We start from the raw sequence: 21,875 nt of genomic DNA, 5'->3' as shown, positions 1-21,875 counted from the left end.
CTCTGCTCGGCATCGCTGCCCGCTGAGCTCTGGAGATGCTGCGGCTGTCCGCCGCTGCCTGCCTGTCCTGGGCCGCGCTACTCTGCGCCTTGGCGCCGGCGGGCGGCGGGGAGCTGCGACCGCCCCGCACCGCTCCGCTCCTCCACCTGCCCCCGGGGGCCGTGGGGAGACGCGCCGCCGCCGCCGAGCCGCCGGCCCTACCGCCTGCCGGGCGCCTGAGGGCAGCGGGCGCCGCTCTGCGCCGCCCTCAGCCCGCTGAGACCCGCGTGCCCCGAGTCGGCGGACCCTGCCCGCGGCGCGCCCGGCAGCGGTCGGCCTCCGAGCCCCGCGGAGCCTCCGCTGGCTGCGCCACTCCGCCGGCGGAGGAGGGTAGTGGGCGGCGAGGAGCGCGGCGGGCGCGGAGCCTCAACAGCCCGCCACAGTTTCAGCTGCCAAGCTACCAGGTTTCCATCCCCGAGAACGAGCCTGCCGGCACGGCAGTCATCGCACTGCGGGCCCAGGACCCGGACGAGGGGGAAGCCGGCCGGCTGGCCTACTCCATGGAGGCGCTCTTCGACGAGCGCTCCAACGACTACTTCTCCATCGACGCCGAGACGGGCAGCGTGGTCACCACCCGCAGCCTCGACCGGGAGACGAAGGACACCCACGTGCTGAAGGTGACCGCCTCTGATCATGGCTCCCCGCGCCGCCGCTCAGCTACTACCTACCTGACAGTGACCGTCAGTGATACCAACGACCACGAGCCAGTGTTTGAGCAGCCTGAGTACAAGGAGAGCATCCGGGAGAATCTGGAGGTGGGTTATGAGGTGCTGACGATCCGTGCCACAGACGGCGATGCCCCAGCCAATGCCAACATGCTTTACCGCCTGCTGGAGCCAGGAGCTGGTGATGGGGTCTTTGAGATTGACCCACGCTCTGGGGTTGTGAGGACCCGAGCCCCAGTGGACCGTGAGGAAGTCTCTGAATACCACCTAGTTGTGGAAGCCAATGACCAAGGCAAGGATCCAGGACCACGCAGTGCCACAGCTATGGTACACATTACTGTTGAGGATGAAAACGACAACTACCCTCAGTTCAGTGAAAAGCGCTACCTGGTCCAGGTGCCAGAGGATGCCCCAGTGAACAGCCAGATATTGCAAGTGCAGGCCACAGATCAGGACCGGGGCAGCAATGCCCAGGTACACTACAGCATTGTCAGTGGTAACCTGAAAGGCCAGTTCTACATCCACTCTTTCTCTGGCGCCATTGACTTGATCAACCCTCTGGATTATGAGACTATTCGGGAATACACACTCCGGATCAAAGCCCAGGATGGGGGCAGGCCTCCCTTGATAAACTCCAGTGGCATGGTGTCAGTGCAGGTTGTAGACGTGAATGACAATGCCCCCATCTTTGTGAGTACTCCCTTCCAGGCCACGGTGCTGGAAAACGTTCCTCTGGGCTACTCGGTGCTGCACATCCAGGCTGTAGATGCTGACTCAGGGGAGAATGCCCGCCTGGAGTACAAACTCATAGAGATGGCACCATCCACTGGAGGTGCCCCTGTAGCAGGTGACTCTGGGTTCCCTTTTCAGATCAACAACAGCACAGGGTGGATCACGGTGGCTGCAGAGCTGGACCGAGAGACTGTGGAGAACTATCACTTTGGGGTGGAGGCCAGGGACCATGGTGTGCCAGTCATGACCTCCTCGGCCAGTGTGTCCATCACTGTCCTGGACGTGAATGACAACAACCCGACCTTCACAGAGAAGGTGTACCACCTCAGACTGAATGAGGATGCAGCTGTGGGCAGCAGTGTCCTGACCCTGACTGCAGTGGACAGGGATGTTAACAGTGTTGTGACTTACCAGATCACCAGTGGCAACACCAGGAATCGTTTTGCCATCACCAGTCAGAGTGGAGGGGGGCTGATCACACTGGCCTTGCCCCTGGATTACAAGCAAGAAAGGCAGTATGTGCTCACAGTCACTGCCTCTGATGGCACTCGCTTTGACACTGTCCAGGTTTTCATCAATGTTACAGATGCCAACACGCACCGCCCAGTGTTCCAGAGCTCTCACTACACAGTAAGTGTCAGTGAGGACAAGCCCATTGGTACCTCTATTGTCACCATCAGTGCCACTGATGAAGACACAGGAGAGAATGCAAGAATCACTTACATTTTGGACGATAACATCCCTCAGTTCCGCATTGACCCAGACACAGGCACCATCACCACCCTTATGGAGCTGGACTATGAGGACCAGGCCTCCTACACATTGGCCATTACAGCTCATGACAATGGCATCCCCCAGAAATCGGATACCACCTACGTTGAGATTCTCATCCTGGATGCCAATGACAACGCACCACACTTCCTGCGTGACCGCTACCAGGGCTCAGTTTTTGAGGATGTGCCACTCTCCACCAGTGTCCTGCAGCTCTCTGCAACTGACCGTGACTCAGGCCTCAATGGCCGTCTCCTTTACACATTCCAAGGTGGTGACGATGGAGATGGAGACTTCTACATTGAACCCACTTCTGGAGTGATACGCACACTGCGCAAACTGGACCGTGAGAACGTGGCTGTCTACAGCCTGCGGGCCTTTGCTGTGGACAGGGGCAGCCCACCACTGAAAGCCTCTGTAGATATCCAAGTGACAGTGCTGGACATTAATGATAACCCCCCTGTCTTTGAGAAGGATGAATTTGACATCTTTGTGGAGGAGAACAGCCCTGTGGGCTCTATTGTGGCAAGGATCAGTGCAGCTGATCCTGATGAGGGGACCAATGCACAGATCATGTACCAGATTGTAGAGGGGAACATCCCCGAGGTCTTCCAATTAGACTTGCTCAATGGAGACCTCACAGCCCTAATGGACCTGGATTACGAGAGCCGGACGGAGTATGTGATTGTGGTGCAGGCCACTTCAGCCCCTCTTGTGAGCCGGGCAACAGTGCACATCCGCCTCCTGGACCAGAATGATAATCCACCTGTGCTGGAGGATTTCCAGATCCTCTTCAATAACTACGTGACCAACAAGTCCAACAGCTTCCCCTCTGGTGTGATTGGCAAGATCCCGGCTCATGATCCTGATGTGTCTGACAGCTTGGCCTACACCTTTGTTCAAGGCAACGAATTGAATTTGCTCCTCTTAGACTCTGCCACTGGGGAACTCAAACTCAGTCGTGATCTGGACAACAACAGACCCCTGGAAGCCCTTATGAAAGTGTCAGTCTCAGGTAAGCAAGTGTTTGAGGGTCGTAAAGCATGTAATTCTGCTCATCAGGCCAGTACAGGGGCATGGGCAGAAATAGTCCACTGTGCAGTTCAGTGTGCAGCTTTCAGTTGCCTTGAACAGCAGTTTATCTGTAAAATTTTGGAAGAGGATCCACAAAAATCTATCAAGCCCGTGTGTTGTGGATTGAAGTGGTGCAGTAGATCACAAAAGTAAATAAATACAAGTGTGCATAGAAGGGTACTCCCTCAGCTGAGGTGGTAACTGAAGCTTTTTTGATATGGTTGTGTAAGGGTGATAAACGATGTAACTTGAGAAGATGTAGGGAATCCACATGCATCCATAATGCTGCCTCCCCTCTCTCTTCTTACCCTCTTAAAAAAAAAAAAAAAAAGAGAAGAGTTGGGTTTTGGTATCTTTGCTTTTTTTTTAGCTGCAAGATATGCTCATTCCTTTCCATATACTGGGAGATTTGGCTAGTGGATCCTACAAACTAGACCTCTGCTGGTGTGCCCTGGGTGGATGTGTGCTGGTGGCCTGTGTGTTTCTGTGGGAAATGGCAACTGTTAAAACAGTGAGTTATGGGTGTGTAATAGATGTGTAGCACAGCTAATTGCACTGGAGTTACTTTAGTAGCACTAGGGGCATATAGTGGCCAAATGCAGCCCCAAAAATCAGAGCTGTTGTGGAGAGGGAGGGGAACAGAGAAGGAGGGCTGCTGTACTATGAACTTCCTTGGAGAATTTGCTTCAGTGTGTGAGAAGACTGTTCAATATCATCCAATATATACACAAGCATTTTAATACTCTTAGGTTATTACTATTTTTCTGTTCAGTTGCTTGTTTATTGTGGAATTACTTTTTATGCCTCTGATTGTGGCATCAATCATGCAATGTGTAATTTCCTCTGCAGGTGCCACTCTATAAAGTTTACTGTGGACTCGATCCCATACTTCTGTTGACTTTCAAAGGTTTAACCAGATAAATTCCTTGCTGCTTCTCTACAACCTAAAACTAACCTTCGTATCTTTTCTGCAAAGAAGGAGCTGAAGGTATAGGTACATAAAATGACAATTTGTGAGGTGTTCATTTTCAGATGGTTGTCTTAAAAAAGTAATAATCAAAGTGTGGCGTAACAGTGGCAGTGCTTGTTTTACTGTATGCAGTCATGGCATACAGCAGGGGCCTTGGGGGAATGAGCTGTGCACTCCCTTGTGTTTGCAGGCTTGAGGGCTTTTTTTCTTCAGGAAAATGAAAGTGATATTTACTGAGCTCGTTGAATTTACTGTATTATATCATCTGATAATCCATTCTTGGTTCTCCCAGGAGCTGGGGGGCAGCTAATATGGTAAGGTAACTCATAAATGCTGTTACCATGTCCTGTGAGGACTTGAAGAAAAAACAGACAGTTGGCTTGTGACCTTAAAGAAAAACATTTGGATTAAGGTGCAGGTGATTGCATGGTCACTGTCTGTCTGAAGCAGTAGCTCTTTATCTGGTAGCAGAAGATAAGAACTCATCTTGTAACACAAAGCTTGGCAAACTTGTTTCGTTTACTAGATGAAGAATGTGTTCAGAACAGAAAAATAGGTGGCATGAACTACTCCTTTCTTAATCTAATGATTCATGTGGTTTAAGTGAAAATGAAATCTCAGGTAGGAATGAAGACCTTTTGTTTTCTTAAGTAACAGAAGCTTGATCATGTTCATATTTGGTGAAGTTGTGAACTTTGAAACTGCTGTGATGTTGGGTAGGAGTTTAAAAATCATTTTGACAAGTGCTGAACTCGATTTGACATTAATTTGAAGACATTTGCTCTTTGGAAATTGAAAGAGGAGAGTTTGGCAATGTGTGATCAGTCCAGGAAAGTCTCACTTGCCTGCTTTCTCTGATTTATCTGATGTAGTCTTTAAAAGCAGAGAAGAAGCTCAGACAGAAGTACTCCACAGGATTATCTCTAAGTCTTGCAAAATACTTGAAATCATCTGCTAAAATGACCTACCAGTTAACTAAAAAACGTGTCTATGCAGTAGCTATTAACCTCTCAACCCAGACAAACACAAATTCCAGCCCTACTCACAGCTGCTCCTCAGGTCAGAGAAAGATTGGAGCACTTTATGAACTTGGGAATTTGATCTATATGCATGTCGGAAGTAACCCTGCTGCTACAAAAATCTTATTCTCACTTAGCAATATGTTGTGCCGTGGAGGCATGTGGGTGTGTGTGATGCTAGTGAGGAGCCACACTACTTTGTTGAAATACATTGAGTCTTTGATACTTGGCTAAATCCAGCATACTTTGATTTGATTTGGGGATTATTCAAATAAGCATGGTAACTTTGGCCTTCTTCATGTAAACAGAACTTCAGTTTGATTAGGCAAATGGAGATAATGAGTTTCATAAAACCTGAGAATAGCACACTTGGCATTTAAAACTTACTCTAACAGCATAGACATCATCAGAAGTTGAGTGGCTGGTGGGCAGCTCTGGGCAGACTCAGTGCATGCGTGTCTCTGCTTTTGTCCTGGTGCTCAGCTGTGCCCCCAGCAGCCCATCAGGAACCCACCCAAGCAGAGGAGGCAGGAATGTGGGTGGTGTGGTTATTAGCATTTTGCTTGGGACTGGGAGGGAGCTTTTGAAGTCAGCCTCTTTTGAAGTGAGCCTCTCTTGGGTCCTCTTCGGTCCGTGCCTGTTGTGCAGAGCGTCTGAGTGAACAAACTGGACCTCTTCTGGGTGAAATAAATCCAGGTATGCTTTAGGAGTCCTTTAAAAGACACATTCTCCTTTCTGTAGATACAATGGAAGAAGGCAGATATTCCCTGCATATTGTGTCATTATGTTTCTATTGCTTTTAATAACTGGGGTGAAATCTGCCCCCTGCTGCCCTTGATTTCTGTTGGAGCAGGATTTTACTGTGGGCTTCTGAAAGAGGTGGTCCAGGGTCGATCAGTCTGTGATTTCTTTGTGTTACTAATAAATATATGGCTTAAATTGATAGGATTGTTAAAAACTATTAGTTTGTCCACAGTGATGTTCACAATACTATTAAACTAGGATTCATTTGGTCAAAAAATCAGTTAAACATTGCTTGAGTCACATTGCATTTGCCTGTGTTAAACATTATACCACAGGCCCCACCGGTGCTTGGGGGAGGGCTGTTACTAGCCTCAACTTTGCACTGGGTTTCACGTTGCAGATGCTGCTGGCACCTGTTTGATTGTGCTGCCACAAGTAGTCCCACTTATCAACGACAGCTCAATGGGATACAACTGATGTGTGTACAAACTCCTCTGTGACCCAGCCTAATTCAGCAGTGCAGACAAAACCCAGCTACAGCTTTGGAGTGGTACAGATAAATATGAAATGTTGTTATATAGTGTACAATATACAATTTGGGGAAGGTAGTTCTCCTCAAGCAGTGGTGGATAGACACCCAAGCGTTTTTGTGGGCATGCAAGCTCAAGTATCTCTTTTATATTTCTTTGGCTTTTAATCTCCAGTGTCATTCAGTGAGGTTATTGACTATCAGCAAATGCAAATGAAGATAGAGCTCGTTTGAGTTGCAATAAACTTTTGAGTTTTTTACTTAAGGCTTAGTAAAGGATCTTCATTATTATTGTAATTTTAAAGTCATTATGCTAATGATCCTGGATCTCCATCTCTCTGCCCACTCTATACGAATGTAACAAGAAGATGCTCTTCTGATAAAGGTAAGGCCACAGCAGTGCCTGAGATGCAACGCATTGGGGGGTTATTTGTGAAGATTTGAGATTAAAAGAAAAAAAATCTTGACTGAAAAGGCATCTCAGGAAGCACAGCAGAACCTTTGGCTGTGGAGGGTGACTATGGGGTGACTGCTCAAGATGTGGGCTTGGGTGCCTTGGCAGCAGTGTGGTGCTCCCTTCCCTCATGCTTCTACCTTTGAGGAGCAGGACAGATGGAACTCCTGGGGCCTTGTGAGTTTTAAGGGGCAGATCCTCAGAGTAATTGTTTTTATCAGGAGTGATGCTTCTGGCTGCTTGCAAAGGTTTGTTTTCAAGGTCTCCATGGTCCTCCCCTTTGGGAAAGGCATTCCCCCAGGCAACTGTGATGGGATCCCTGTAACTTACGCCATTAAGAGATGGTGAAAATGAGTGGGTGGAGGTTCCTCCCTCCCTCCCTCCTTCTGGGTGGGAGGAGGTGTGTTGGCCTGTAGTGTGGCTCCAGGGCATTCCCAGGGACCTTGAGCACTTGCACTTTGCACGTGCCTCCTACACTAAGGTATTCTGTGATTGCTAAAATAGGAATTCAAGAGTAGTGACCATCTTTTTAAAATTCAGGTAGCTCTTGGATGTGGTGTGGCTACTTAAATTGCATCCATACAGATTCTGTATTCTAACTCTTCTATAGGTGAACTGCAGTTTACATGTGTGTCTCTCCAGCCTTCAGGAATGTGACTTCCCTTCTTCAGCTCTATAACCTGTTCCAGCTGATAGAGTTGTGACTGGCTTGTAACTTTCCTATGGACATCCTTCCATGTCATCCCTGGATTTCATAGGAGTGGTTTGTTTTCATTTCAAAAGACAGGAAAATGTCTATAGCTATGATAGGAAAGTATTTGGTGAAAGGCTGACTAACAAAAATAAATTTTTGCTGAGATAAAATATACCTTCTGCATGCAAATAAAATGAGGAGTTACCTGCAAATCAAGTTACCTGCTGCAGGGGTTTTGGGCTGATTTTGTACACAGTTCTAAGTGTACTGATAATTTTATTCCCTAAATGTTGATGCTCTTCTCAGTGATTTCTAGGAAAGAGGGAGACTAGGATAGTAAGGACAAGGTATAAGAAGAAAAGGGCTGAAAATGTGAGAGGGAGAAAGATATCCTAGACTTTACTTGCTATAAAGTCTCCAGGGAAAGAAACCAGAGGTGTGATGATGGGATTACCTGGAGAACGTATTTTCCTCTATTTTCAAATGATTTGTGACTAGGGAGATAGTTCTAATAACCATGTTCTAAAGGGATTAGTAATTGGTTTGTATTTTGTATTACTTTTTAAGCTTCAAAGCCTATTAATGAATTGGTTTCCTGGTGCATTCCCTTGTTGTGGTTTGCTTCCCCCACAGAAGTCACTGCAGTGCTCTTACTTCAGACTTACATGTTGGGAAGAAACCTGTTTTGTTCTGTTGTTCTGATCATGTTTCCTTACAGTTCAGAATTGGTTTAGGCCAGGATTGCAGAGTCTGCTGCAAACTGCCAAACACAGAATAAACACTGAATTGTTGTCAAGGGTAACAGCAAAAGAATGCTTTGTTTCAAATACAGGAACAGGTTTGATGTTAAAAGGGTAGTAAACTTGCAGTAGAGGTAGTGGTGGGGAATGTAAGTGATGTGAAGCAGTGGGATTTTATACTTCATTATCTTCAATGTCCCAAGTGCTGTCTGAGGAGGTGGCTGGCTACCGATAAGTGTGTAATTTTACACTTACACATTGAATGGTCTCTTTTTTTTCAACTTATATACTTAATATCTGGAAACTGCCTTTCATTGCTGACTCCTATCTGTGAGCTGAATGGCTTTTCTCAGACGTTTTCTGACTGGGGAATGTGATGTTGGATTTTAAAGTTTGGTATTAGGTGAAGGCATGGCCCTGGTGTCTCCCCGCATCTTCAAGGAAGGGTTGGGGAGAGTCACCTGTGGCATCCTGCTCAAAGTATGCTGCAGGTCTGCCAGACACCTCTGCAGCTGACAGGTTGCATCCAGCATTTTGGCTGGCTGGGTGCTCAGGGTTCATGGGTTCAGGGACACATGACAGCATGCAACACTTATGATGGTGTTTACAGTTCAGCCAGATGTGTAGCTGCTTACGTTGGCGTAGTTGAGCTCTCTTTACTCTGGTTATTTTTGGGTACAGACAGCAGTGACTGCACCATAGCATGGGCTTGGCTTGTGATTTCACTGAGTCCCTTGATTCCCTCATGAATGAGGGAACATGACAGCTGTAGAATTTGGGAGAACAACTACTTTATGGTCAGGAAACAAGCAAACATGAAGCCGAAACCTCTTCTAAACCTTTTCAATATTTATCAGCCTAGGCAACTCTAGCTGTAACACTCATGCATGGAGGACGACTAAGAGGAGGATCAAATGTCAGACACAAGATCTGTGCTCACCATCCCTTATCCCTCTCTTTTTTCAGCCCTCAGGATTTTGAGAGCCAGTTGATACATGAGTGCTTGAGATAACACCACAACTTACCTGCTTATCTCAGTATCACCTAATTTACAGGATTCAGGCAACTGTCTTTGTTGGCTTCCTTTGGCATACTGACTTGTATTTCCAAAAATACCTATGGAGAGTCTTTAGGAAATGTAGAAGGGTTAGAAGAGATGAAGATACAGATCTAATGACCCTTTTTGGCAATATTCCATGTTACAGCTTTTCTGCCTTGGTTTCTGTAGGAATTGTGATATTTTTAAGTAAAATAGTACTCCAGCTACCCTGACATTTCAGAATGAGTACTCTCAAGTACTTGTGATAGAAGAAACAAGTATGGCAGTGGTGTCTTTCGTGAGTGATATGCTTTTCTGTTTTCTGTTCCTTTTTTTTTTCTTAATTTTTTTTTTAATTAAGACTTTTATCAGAAGATAGCATAACTCAGAGTACAGAACAAGTTGATGAGACTCTGGGTTCTTGAAAGGCTTGGTCACTGTGGTTACACACTTGAAAGAAAGAACATGGGAGACCCATTAAATTCTGGTTTGTTACTTTGTGTTTCTGTGCCAAGTGACAGTTTCGTTATTACCCCCTCAGTGTAGCTCTTTTTCCAGCGTTCAAAACAAGTTTCCGAAAGGGGCAGAATGTAATCATTGTGGAAAATTTTGAAATGTCCCATGGAGTGATTTCTTGTTTGTTTGCTTAACACTTTTTTGTAAGACCCAGGTACATATACTTTGGTTGAGATTTCATTGCAGTGCATTGATTTTGCTGGATTGAAACAGCATTATCGAAGATACAGCTTGGCTTTTATGGTCAGATTTATATCACCTACCATGATCTCCCCAAGAAATTGGATATCTCTTCAAAGATGGTCACGTAGGTTGCATTCATGATTGCTTGATAGTTAGGAGGGCTGCTGTTGGAGATGCCAGTCTTCACCCCATTGATGAAGGAGAAAACATAAATGACTGACTTGGGCTAATTGCCTTGTTAGGTGTCTGAAGTTCAGTGGGATGAACCCACCCTGAATGTGTGTGCCAGGACGAAAGGGTTTGTTTTCTTTTGTAGTGATGATTGTACTTCTGTTGCAGGAAACTACCTGTAGTAACAGGCTTAGCAGACTAGATGGAAAGGATGGGAGAGGCTACAGTTTGCAGACATGAAAATGTTTTACCATATGTAATGTTGGGAGAGGCTTTAAACATTGTGAATGAATGAAGAGAAAAAGCATGCTTTTATGGGGATTTGACATTCAACAAAGAAATAAAATTTAAAGATACTTCAGAAAGATGATCTTTGCACTTGGGAAAAAAAGCCATTGGACAGAAAGTTTTGCTGGAGAGCAAGGAAAACTTTTGGACTTTGTTTTATTAAGTTACTAATGCTGCTAAGCTGTGACCACCTTCATATTTATTCCAGTGCTTACATTTGCTGAGCACAAAAAAAAAAAAAAGGCAAATAAATGAAATGGTAAACCTGTAATAAATCCTCAGGGAACCACATAATAAACTTAGACATGTTGAACTTACCAAATACAAAGGAAAGTAATCTGGTTTTGACACCATTGCTGAACAGTTGTTAGATGCTACATTCTGCCAGGTCTCCAGAACTTTTGGAAATGATGCATCTGATCAAAATAGTTCAGCCTTTTTGAAGAAAGGAGAAGGCATGGCCATCATTAACAGCCATTGTCAGCATGGCATCTCCTGCCTGCTGTGGAGTCTGTGGGCTAGATCCAGTTTCAGAGAGAAGCAAAAGCATCTAAACCCCACCTAAAGTGGCAAGGCAGGGACTATATTATCAGATTTGAGTTTTGCAGACATGATGGCCAGCACCTAGAAGTCTGCCTCTGCTGCTAAATCCCAAGGGGCTGGTAGGATTAGAAGCAAACATGCTCAAGGTGATTCTCCATAGCTGCCATGTCACTGAAACATGTGCATCATGGACACCAGGGCCTGCTGAATCAGTTAGATTTGCTCTCTCTTTTTGCTATTCCAGATCAGACTCCTTGATTTTGTTCAGAACTGATGTTATTAAGTTGCTGAGTTGATTGGATTGCGTTCCTGTCATAGCACTTTTGGACTTCAGGAACCAGCCCAATCCCTCTCATTTACTTGCAGTGATGTTCATGCCTCGTCCCTTTCTAAAGGGCATACTTTAACAACCGAGCTGTAATTTTTATTTTTTAAATTAATTTTTTTATTTTGCTGTCTGAGCTTAGTTTAAATCATGTAAAAGATGCCCCACATTAGTGCATTGCTTGTTTTAGCAGTGCTTGGTTGCCAGTCTCCAGCCACTGAAGCCACACCTCAGCATGGCTAGGAAGAGGCATTTAGCACCTTTCGCAGTTTAGGCCCAATAGAGGACTTATATATAACCATTAAATGCCATAGCACCTCATTTTTAGATGCATGTTTCCTGCAGTAGTATCCTGATTTAGGCAGTTAAGTGTCCTATAAAGTGGGAGTACTTGAAACACCATCCCACTGCAACTTGGGCACTTCACTCAACATAGCAATCAGGACACCTAGCAAGAGCAGAGATGGGCTGGGCTCCAGCCCTTGATTTCAAAGCTCTTACTGTGCTATACATTAAAAAGGAGCTGAAGAAGTAGAGAAGCCACTGTGGGGTTTGCATTTCTCCTATCTTTGTTGACTGCCACAAGTTACAAGGTCACAGTCACACTTCCAGGTTACCTGTGAGGAGGCTTTATGGCTCACATTTGTGTATGTGAGCACCTCTGCTTCAGCTGAGCAGTGGTGTGGGCAGTCTGACTTTGACTCTCAGGTGCTGGATTTTGTTTAGGCCCTAAAGAAAGGTGGATCATGAACTGTTCAGGTCATGTCAGGACCAGGTCAGTTTTGGCCATAGCCAGTGATCCAGCCCTTCCCACACTTCGGACCCCTGTGCTTTCAAGGGAGCACTTTTCTGTTGATCAGAAATTATTTATTTGTCTTCTGGCTTTAACTATTTGTAAACATATTTTGCTATGATGTTGAGCAGTCTCCAGATGGGCAAAAAGGACAGTTGTGCAAAGATTTACAGGCTCAGATTTAAATTACACTGCTAAATATCCAGAGTTCAACTCATCTTTGCCAACGGATTCTTTCTCACTGCGGTTTGGGATGATGATAGACCTGTGGGTAATTATCAACTTGTTGTCACTTGTTGCTTGGATCCTGTGACTTTTTCTGCAACGTGCTCACTGATGCTACAGCTAGCCAACATTGCCCTAACACATATGGTAAAGGTCTCTTGGCAGCAATGACTGGGTTGAACTATCCCTTTGATTAACTCAGTTTCCCTTCTCATGGGGTGTATTTCTGATGTTGGCTTCCTTTTCTGACACTGTGATTTAGCAATGCGTACTCTGCATGTTGAGCTCTCCATCTGGTAGATAATTGCCCGCTAGTTTAAATCCCAGCTTAACTTCAGTTTCTCGAGATCACAAAACCGGCTGGTGCCTTATGGTTGGTTTTGTAGGCTGTTTGCAAAAGAATTAGTTACAAGCTGAAGCAGTGTGGGCAAATGTCTGTAAGTTTTTTGGAATGCTAGGTAATACAGGCTAACTTCTAGGTCCTGCTTATTCAGCTATCTGACATTATTCTGTGTTGAATCTGTCAATCTAACACTTGGGTTTGTTGACCAAGCTGCTGACAGCAGAGACTGGTTGTGCAAAGTGGGAACCTGGTGGATGCTGAAACCTTGTTCACACAAAACATGCCAATGTTCCTCTTCCTATGTTACTTATCTTCTTGTCCCCTCCCCCTTCATGTTCATTGCTTCTGTTCACCATGTGCTATTTGCAGCAAGGGGCTGCATCTGTGGAGTGTGGCTGCTGCGAGTTTGTACAGAGCTGTGGACAGCAGATATCTTTCAGGGGCTGCTGTTGTAATACCTACTCTAAGTAATGAGGATGACCACCAGACATACATCAACTGACTGACTGCCCCATGAGATAGCCAGATATGGATGGCGGCACTGGGGACTGCCTCAGGCCCAGCCTGGTGTGTCCAGCAGGCACTGGGAACCAGCTGGTGGTTGCCCAACATGAAGTGCTTGCTGCTAATGTGGCAGCAACCTTTCTCACTGCCAGTGTGGCATCAACCTTTCTCACTGCCTTCCCTCTTGTCTTTGAGGAAGCAAGACAGGTTTTTCATCCACCTCTCACCCTCTCCTGACCACCATGTTGTTACTTGCTCTTGGGTAGGTGCGTTGGCCCAAGGCAAGGGTCAAAGCCTGTCTCTTCCAGGGATGCTTCTGGTGAACGGGTGACTGCCATCGCATCACTTGTGTGCTCCCAGTGGTCACTTGGGGTTGGGACCTCTGGTGCTGGTTGCCTTGTGCAGCTTTCAGAGGTTTTGAAGCCACAGTCCTTTGCCCCTCTCTTTGAACAGGATTTCAGAAGCTGTGGCATGATGTAGTGGCAATCCCACAAAAGTTTTGCTGCCTGGCACAGGCAGTCATGGGATGTGTGTGGCCAGCCCCAGGTCACCAAGCACATTGCATACTTTATGTTGGTGCTTGTCAGCTTTGCACTCCATGGGAGCAACATCTGTATCCATGAACTGGAAATTTGACACAGTTTGGGTATTGATGGTGACTATATTTTTTTTTCCTCTCCTTTGTCGTGAGTTACAGTTGCCTTTGCTTGCTGCTGGTTCCTTCATGCCTCAGCTCCCTCATGGCTCAGCTAATAGCAACGTCTGGGACTTTATTCAGCTTTAAGAGGCTTTAAACTAGGAAATTCCTGTTTGCTGCCAATGGCATTGATGGACATGACCAATTAATGGCAATAAATGCAGGTGAGAACCTAGAGACAAGGATATTTTTTGTATTCTATGCAGTGAACTCATTTGTTTTATATGAATGAGTTTTACAAACTTTTGTATGATCTGCTTTTAAAATTATGTCCCTTGACAAATGGTTGGGGATTTCTTAAGATGAGATGAATGATTCACTGCATAGCTCAGCCAACATGCATCAGCTGAGGTACTGAGATGATCAAGTAAAATCCTTCGTGCCACCAGTGGAAGTTGAGCATTCACCCTTTTTTTTTTTCCTGAGGGAAAGTCCTCCAGGAGAGGCCCTTTTGCCTGCTGTGAGGTGTTAGTGACTCCCTGGGTTTTTGTTTTGCATCTCCTTGATCAGACTTCAGCTGTTGAAAGATCTCATTGCTCTATTCAAGACCTGAAGGGAAAGTAAAGTGACAAAATTTGATGGCCAGTTTGAAAGCTTTCTCAGATTGGAAAATGTTCCATGGGGTAAACAGCTTAACTCACACTCTATACATGCCATACTGATCATACAGGATGGCATTTTACTGGCTTAGTGATGCATAAAGTTGGAATATTGTACATTTTCAAGTATTTAAATGAACATACATAAATGACTAATGATAAGAAAGGACTAACTACATTTTATTCCTGTGCTGCAACTGAATTCTAAAGAAGCAGCCTGAGATTTCAGAAGTTGTGAAATTTGCATTGTTGTTCTTTACACTGTAGAGCCTTTGTGCTTACTGCTGTAGTCATATTACATGACATTGCCTAATACCTGCCAAGGTGTATTCTTGGCTCATTCAGCAAGTAGAGCTCCCTCAGGGTCACTGAATCCCTTCATGTGTTCAGCAGAGAGCTCAGCCTGATCATTCTATAGCCGTGTGTTTGCATTTGCATTTTCAGTGCTTTTTCATTTTTTTCAGTAGTTTACCCTTTTACCATTTGGTGATAATTAAAAGCAGGGCTCTGACTACTTTTGTGACCAGTGTAGCCCCTCCTTGCTTCCCAATTCTGGCAGTCAGCAGCTAATTTGCTGGTGGTCAATCCTGGGGGTATTTTTCTTACTGCTTAATACCTTCTCCATCCTTATGGTGGGGTGGGAGACCCTGGTGGACATAGGCACCTTGCACAGATGCTCAGGTCCCAGGATGGGGTCTCAAGCTCACAGTTAAGAGCTAGTCCACTAGCAAATGAGATGCTGATCCACTTAAACTTCAGGGTAATTTCATCAGTTTTGGAAGGTACAATAGTTCATAATTCTACACACATGAACCGCTGCTTCTGCTTTTCCTTGTAAGACGTTTTAATTAGTTTATTTTCATTTCTGCAAGATGAAAAAAAAAAGCATTTTGCAGCATTTAATTTTCTCTACAATAATTTCTGAGTCATGACATCTCTGGAACAGGTTAGCCATTAGGGTGATAATGTTTCATCCCCTCTTGCATTTGCTTCAGTTGGATTGCTTGTTTAGAAGCTATGCTGCTGTTTCCCTGGGGAAAACAATACATTGTTACCTGCATGTGATGTGCCAGCATCACGCTGCCTTCTCTGTAGAGACGAGCCCTCCAGCTGCCTACATAGTATTTAAACTGTTTATCAAATTCTGGGATGGAAAATTATTCCAGTTTCTGAAATTACACTATTTGGGTGAATTAAATTCTTGACCAACCACTGGCTATATGTTTGAGTTGGTTCAGAAATATGAAAGCAACAGACAAACTGAAAAAATGGATTGGCACACAGGGTTTCACTGCAGGGGTTTGTTAAGTGGGAGGGATCTATTAAAAGAAAAAGAGATATTACATGCTGTTGTACAAGGCACTGTGAATATCTCATCTCTGAACTATTCTGATAGTTCCTAGTCAAGAAAAATTAATCTATATTGTAAAGATGACAAGTTGGGCAACAAAGAATTTGTTTCACTGGAAGCATAATTTAAGGTAGAAGATTGCAACTTCATACTATAAAATGAAAACAAAAGAGAAGTATGATTGCTACCTACCGCTCTGAAGTGCTGATGGGAAACAAAGTCAAGAGTAGGGCAGTTTAAAGGAAAAAAATCTGTAAGTGAACTGACCCTCAATAAATTTAAGGGAGATGTTAGAAGGTAGTTGGAAGTCTTTAGGGAAGCAATTTTCTGGGACAGCCTCTCCATGAAGCACAGTTGAGTTTAAGATGAAGCTTGTTAAATTAATGAACGCTTGGTAGTTTCTAGGTGGTATTTTATATATACAACGCACTTCCCTGAGAATCTTCTTTGAATAAAAAATTTAATTTGTTGGTGGGAAGATTATTTCCTGTTCCCTTTTTGCTGCAGAAGTTAAACACACATATTAACAAATTGCAAATGCTATTAGCTTTCTGAACTGCCCAAGCTTGTGTAAATTGATGTGTGTTGGTAACAACATTGCTATCTCCTACTAACCTTGGTATCAGAAGAAGATAAAGAATCCACAAGGCAGCGTTGTTCAACAGATACATGAATGAGGCTGGAAGTTATTCACAAATGTCACAGTCTGCAACTTAGAGCAAACTGAGACAATCTTTCTTCTGGCTGTTACAGTCCCCCTTCCCAGCACCTGTATCACCTTGTGCTGGGCTGTTTCCACACATCAAGTTGCTGAAAGGCTAACCTACTGGTAAAACAAAACAAAGCAAATTTCTGGCTTAGCATGAAGAAGCAGCTCCGTCCAGTAAATGAGTATCAGAAACAGTACAAGGGAGGATGAAAGTTCTGACTTAGTTTGAAGAAACAATTCAATGCAGTATGAGTGCCAGTGCCAAGAACTCGGGGGACTGCAGCAGCCAAACCTTAGGAATGCTGTGCATTTGCAACCAAAGCCTAAAGAAAAACACTCAGTTTTGTCGATTTTTTTAAGAAGAATTTTTATTACCTTGTACTGTAACAGCTCAGCAGGTGGTTTGATGGTGTAAGAGGAGGCAGCAATTAGGTGGGTTCAGGCTCTCTCCTTGGCTTGATGGATTCTCTGTTGCTTCTTCCTGGAGATTATGTAAATTAGCCCATGCTTGTGTTTTGTCCCACTCAGAAGGTGGATAGTCTCTAGAAAGTCCTTTCAACATGGGAAAAGGTTGTGGCATTCCTCTCTTAGGCCTGTGTGACCATATTGACTGAAACGACAGGGAGCGTTTGTTCCAGTGCTATATGCACAATACTCAGCCCTTAACTCACGTAGGCCACCGTGTCAGCACTCCCCACCCTCTTCCGTGGGTACAAAACTCCCAGTTTTCATTTGTGTGAAGTTGTGCCACCTAGAAGTTCTACAGTTTGAACTTACCACACATTTTGTTATACAAAATGCAGCTGCATTGTGCTAACATTAAAACCAAAGGAGATTCAGTAAACATATTTCAAACACCTGTCTTGGAAACACACAGAGCACAAGAAAATATGTAATAAATGAACGCAAAAAATAAACAACTGAATGATTCTGATTCTTCAGTCTCTGTAGATTGCTGTCCTTCTGTGTTAATTAAATAACTTTTTTGTTGTTAAAAAATGTAAGAAATTTTCTGATAGTAAGGATTTGTCATGGAGAAAGTGCATATATTTACGAGCTCTGGCTCAGTCCTTTGAATTATCTAGGCACTACTGTAACTGATAAATGAATGACGATAACCCTGTTAAATATTTCAAGTACTCTGTGCAACTGTAGGGGAGCAGCCAGTAACTATCACATTCCTTTGCATTGCTGGACAGGTTTTTTATTTGCTATCTTAATGGTGTTATATACATGCAGGCTTTTTTTCGAGCTGAGTTCACCTCGTCTCACAGCAGCTCTTTGGCAAACAGCCTCATGAACTCTTTTAAGATGCTTCTTGCTCACAGCGGCTGGGCTCATTGCCTACCCTGCTGTGGCTGGGATTTGGATTGCAAATTCCTCGTCTGAACAAAGAGGAGGAATAGAAAAGACTGTTCTCTGTATCTGAGGATTGTACTCATAACTCTAGCTCCACCTAAAAAAAAAAAAAAAAAAAAAAAAAAGACAAACACCTGTCTTTGCAAAGATGGGTGCAGCCCCACTAGTGGGCATATTGCTAGAAGGGGAAAGAGAGAGGTGGCCTCAGGGAGGCTGGTGGGATTTCAGGCATTATCTTATCTAGAGCTACCCTGAGCCTTGTCCACATGTTTTTCTTCTCCCCCTGCTTTGTTTCCACAGAACCACATGGCTGGGAATCAGTATTTTAGGAAAAGACAGAGGGTGGGCAAAAAGCTGGATGGAGACAAACCACATATGCAAGATGCATCCACATCCCTCACTGCACTCGTCAGCTACACCCAAAGGCCTTAGAATCTGTGGAACAACTTAGTGTAATTGCTTTCATGAGACAGTATCAACCAGGTAGGATTTGGCCTGTACTGGCTTGCATTTGGCGAGGAGCAGAGACAAGTCAAACTAAACAGGGTGACTCATCAGAATTGGGCTCATGCGATGGTTTCTGTGTATAGAAGAGCTCAGAGTTGGGAAATGGGCTGAAATGGACATGAAATCATTAACTCCCTTCGGCTTTGCTGCTCTTCAGAGCTATTGGAGAAGACCCATAAAGCTCGTGACAGTCAGACCAAAAGTTGACTGTGCTTGGCTGATACCTAACTGTCCAGAGGCTCCAGGCAGGGACATTCATGTTACTGCCAGGAAGCTGCCAAGACTAGACTTGTGTCCTTGTGCCTGGTGACCAAATAATTTGTGAGGAAACCTGTACAGAGAACTTTGCACAATAGTGCTGCTGGGCTAAGCGACCTGTAATTATTCAACATTTTGGTTTAGAAAGTGTGGCATTGCTTCCCAGAGGCCAGGCTTGTGTAGTATGACTGGGGAAGCTGCTTTCATGTCTCTTGAACTGTATTTTGATTTGACACTAGCCTCCCTCTTGCTGTTGTTTGGTATCCTTTGGTATCCTCAGCATACTTCTTGCATGCTGAGATCTCGCTCTCTTATGGCATGAAGTCACAAGTTTTCATCTTAATGGACTCAGAAGGGGGCAGGTGGACACCAAGATTACCTTCATCCTCACTCTGGGATCTACCAGAAGAAATCCAGTCAGTGACACTTTTCTCCTGCATGAGAAACCCTCCTTAAGAGGTGAACCGGTAGGGAGACCCAGCTGCAAAGCCCTGGGAGAAGAACTTGGTTTGATGTGCAAATGAGTGCTCTTACGGACCCAGAGCTGGTGTAGCTGGGTGTTGTGGTGGAGGCCTGAGGGCTGTCCTTGGCAGGAAGGAGCCCTGAGGTTCCCAAGCTCTGCAGACAGGAACAATCTCTTATAAAAGTGTTGTCTTCAATGTAATATGCACAAAATCAGCCTCTGGGAAAAGCTGGTGCTCACCAGAGAAGTTTTTTCAGGCGTATCCTGCTCTGAGGTTCAATTTCTGTGAGGTACAACACGCCCTTTTTAGATGTGTTTGTTAGTCAAAAAATACACTGACTTCCTTCTGTTTCGTGAGAGGCAGGTAAACAGTGAAAGTGGATCTCCTGACACTGCTCATTTTAGGGCAAGAAGGCTGCATGGGGACTGGGATTTAGCTGGGCAACCTGACTCAGTGCCATATGTAGGTAATTAAGGTATACCCTCCAATTAGCCTGAGTGGTGCTTTTATTGATGTGTGAGATCAATGGGCCCAACTGCCATTCAAATAGCAGAAAATAGTCTGGATGATTTTAACCACTGGTTTGCATGTTTAAGTTATTTAAAGTTAGAAAAACCTGCCCTGCTAATGTTTACAGAAGCTCATTAAGCATGGCAGGAGTTCTCATCTGACCTGGAGGCTAAATGGCAGAGCCTGGCAGGGCCAGCACAGCTCCCTCTGCTTGGTCCCATCCTGGCATGGCCAGAATCCATCCCTGCAAGCAAGCCAGCTTGGCAGGGCATTACAACACTAGACAAAACTGGCACCAGGTCCAGTGCTGATGCTGTTAGAGGTGATTGTATGTGGTGGCTTGTTTTGTTTACTACCATAAACATCACCTCTCAGACCTGTTAAATTATATGAGGCCAAAGGTATGTCTAAGCAAATATCCCCATTTTACCTCTGCCTAGTAACAAATATTAAGGAAAGAGTATGAGAAACAGGACAAGTACAGACTGGTCCTTCCCTTCTTTCACTGTCCCAGCTCCTGGCAGGCAGATGTTTAAGGGCTTTTGGGGCTACAGACTTCCCACAGATCACAGTATTGACTTGCCATGGGCAAGTCAGTGCCAGAATCCGTGGCTTCCTCATCTCTCAATATGTTTAATACCTCTCTGAGGTTTCTTTTTTCCCTAATGCCTGATCACAGTCCCTACTATTCAGATGCACACACTTGCAGAAATTGTTTTCTATTGCCTGATCATTTCACTGGTTGTTCTTTAGTTTTTATATTTAAACTGTGAGGAAGAGGGATTATTATCCTTGTTCCTTTCTTCTTGTGATTTTAGTATTTTCTTGTCGTACCGCCTCATAGCCATTTGTCTTTGCATTGTACAAGGAGTGCTCCTAGTCTTGTATCTACTGTGATGATGATTTCTCCAGAGGTACCAGACTTGCCCGGGGGGGTGTAAATAAAAGCATCCCACTGTAAATGGCTTTATTTATGCCCAAACCATTTCCAGGGAAAGGACAAATTACAGAGATGGTAACTGTCTGCAGTATTCGCAGACACTTTGGGTTTTGGTTGGTTTTTTTCCTGCAAAATTTGTACTGTGTTTGATCATTTTTAAAACTCCATTGTAAAGCTTCAGCCCTGGATGGCTGCTGCTGGTAGCTGCTGTCAGGAAAAAAGCTGGGTGCCCCATGTAGTTTTTTGTTATTCTCTTTGCTCACCCCTCTAACTGGGAGATTCTGGATGCAGCTAATACCTATTTCAATACACAAACAGTAGCTATATTGCCTCCCCATTCATGTTAGAGCAAAGCTTAGTCATACATTTCAGAGAAGGATGAAAAAAACAGGTGCAGCAAACGTATTTTAACATTTTTATTTGTGTTTGTTGGCAGGCTTTTAGCCTGCAGATTGCCAACATAAATGTGGGCAGGAGAGTGTTTGCTCTTCTCCTTATGCTGCAGATGACACAGGGTAGCTGTGACCTGGGCTGAGTTTCTTTAAAAAATTAAGATGTTTGTCTCCATTTGAGTTTTGGTTCCGTTTAGACCTGTCTCCAGGTAATTGCTGGTTGTGGAAACAGCTAGGAGAAAGGAAGGGTAGAGATACCCATAACTTTAGGGTCTCTGCTCATGTTAAGCTAGCATGTGTGTGTCACACCTGCTGGGCTGACCTCTGTGCTGTTGGCTGCACGGGGAGCAGGGACCATCATGGCTCTGTCACCCCTGCAGAGCAACCTGATCCAAGCTAAACATTTCAGTTTGCTTGCTGGTTTATGTATCTGATTATATATCTGGATAATTTTGCTATTATGACCACATCAATTGTGAGTATGTCTGAACCTGATACTTTAATTTCTATATCAGTTGCTTTCAAATCACTAAGGAAAATCCCTGTGTTTTTCTTGAACAATTAATGTTGCCTTCCTGGTCAGGATTTTGATTTGAGGTGGGAGAGAGACAGCTGTCTGGTTTCTTAGACCCATTGTTGATCCTCTGTGATAGAAGGACCAAGGTGAGCATAATCTGGACAGACTTTTTTCACAAGATATCTTTACGATAAAATCAACATACAATTAA

At 44.6% G+C, this 21,875-nt stretch overlaps 1 protein-coding gene across 1 annotated transcript in view; it reads left to right on the top strand.

The window, feature by feature from the left end:
- The first annotated feature begins 524 nt into the window (after window positions 1–524).
- CELSR1 (cadherin EGF LAG seven-pass G-type receptor 1) overlaps window positions 525–21,875 on the top strand; it is a 160,906-nt gene continuing 139,555 nt past the window's right edge. The window contains exon 1 of the mRNA XM_054399449.1: window positions 525–3,222. Coding sequence (XP_054255424.1) covers window positions 540–3,222 — 2,683 coding nt within the window. The 5' untranslated portion in view covers window positions 525–539. The remainder of the gene's footprint in view (window positions 3,223–21,875) is intronic.

The sequence above is a fragment of the Indicator indicator genome, chromosome 3 (assembly GCF_027791375.1).
Source record: "Indicator indicator isolate 239-I01 chromosome 3, UM_Iind_1.1, whole genome shotgun sequence".
Lineage (NCBI taxonomy): Eukaryota > Metazoa > Chordata > Aves > Piciformes > Indicatoridae > Indicator > Indicator indicator.
This window is presented reverse-complemented; position numbering and strand designations above follow the sequence as displayed.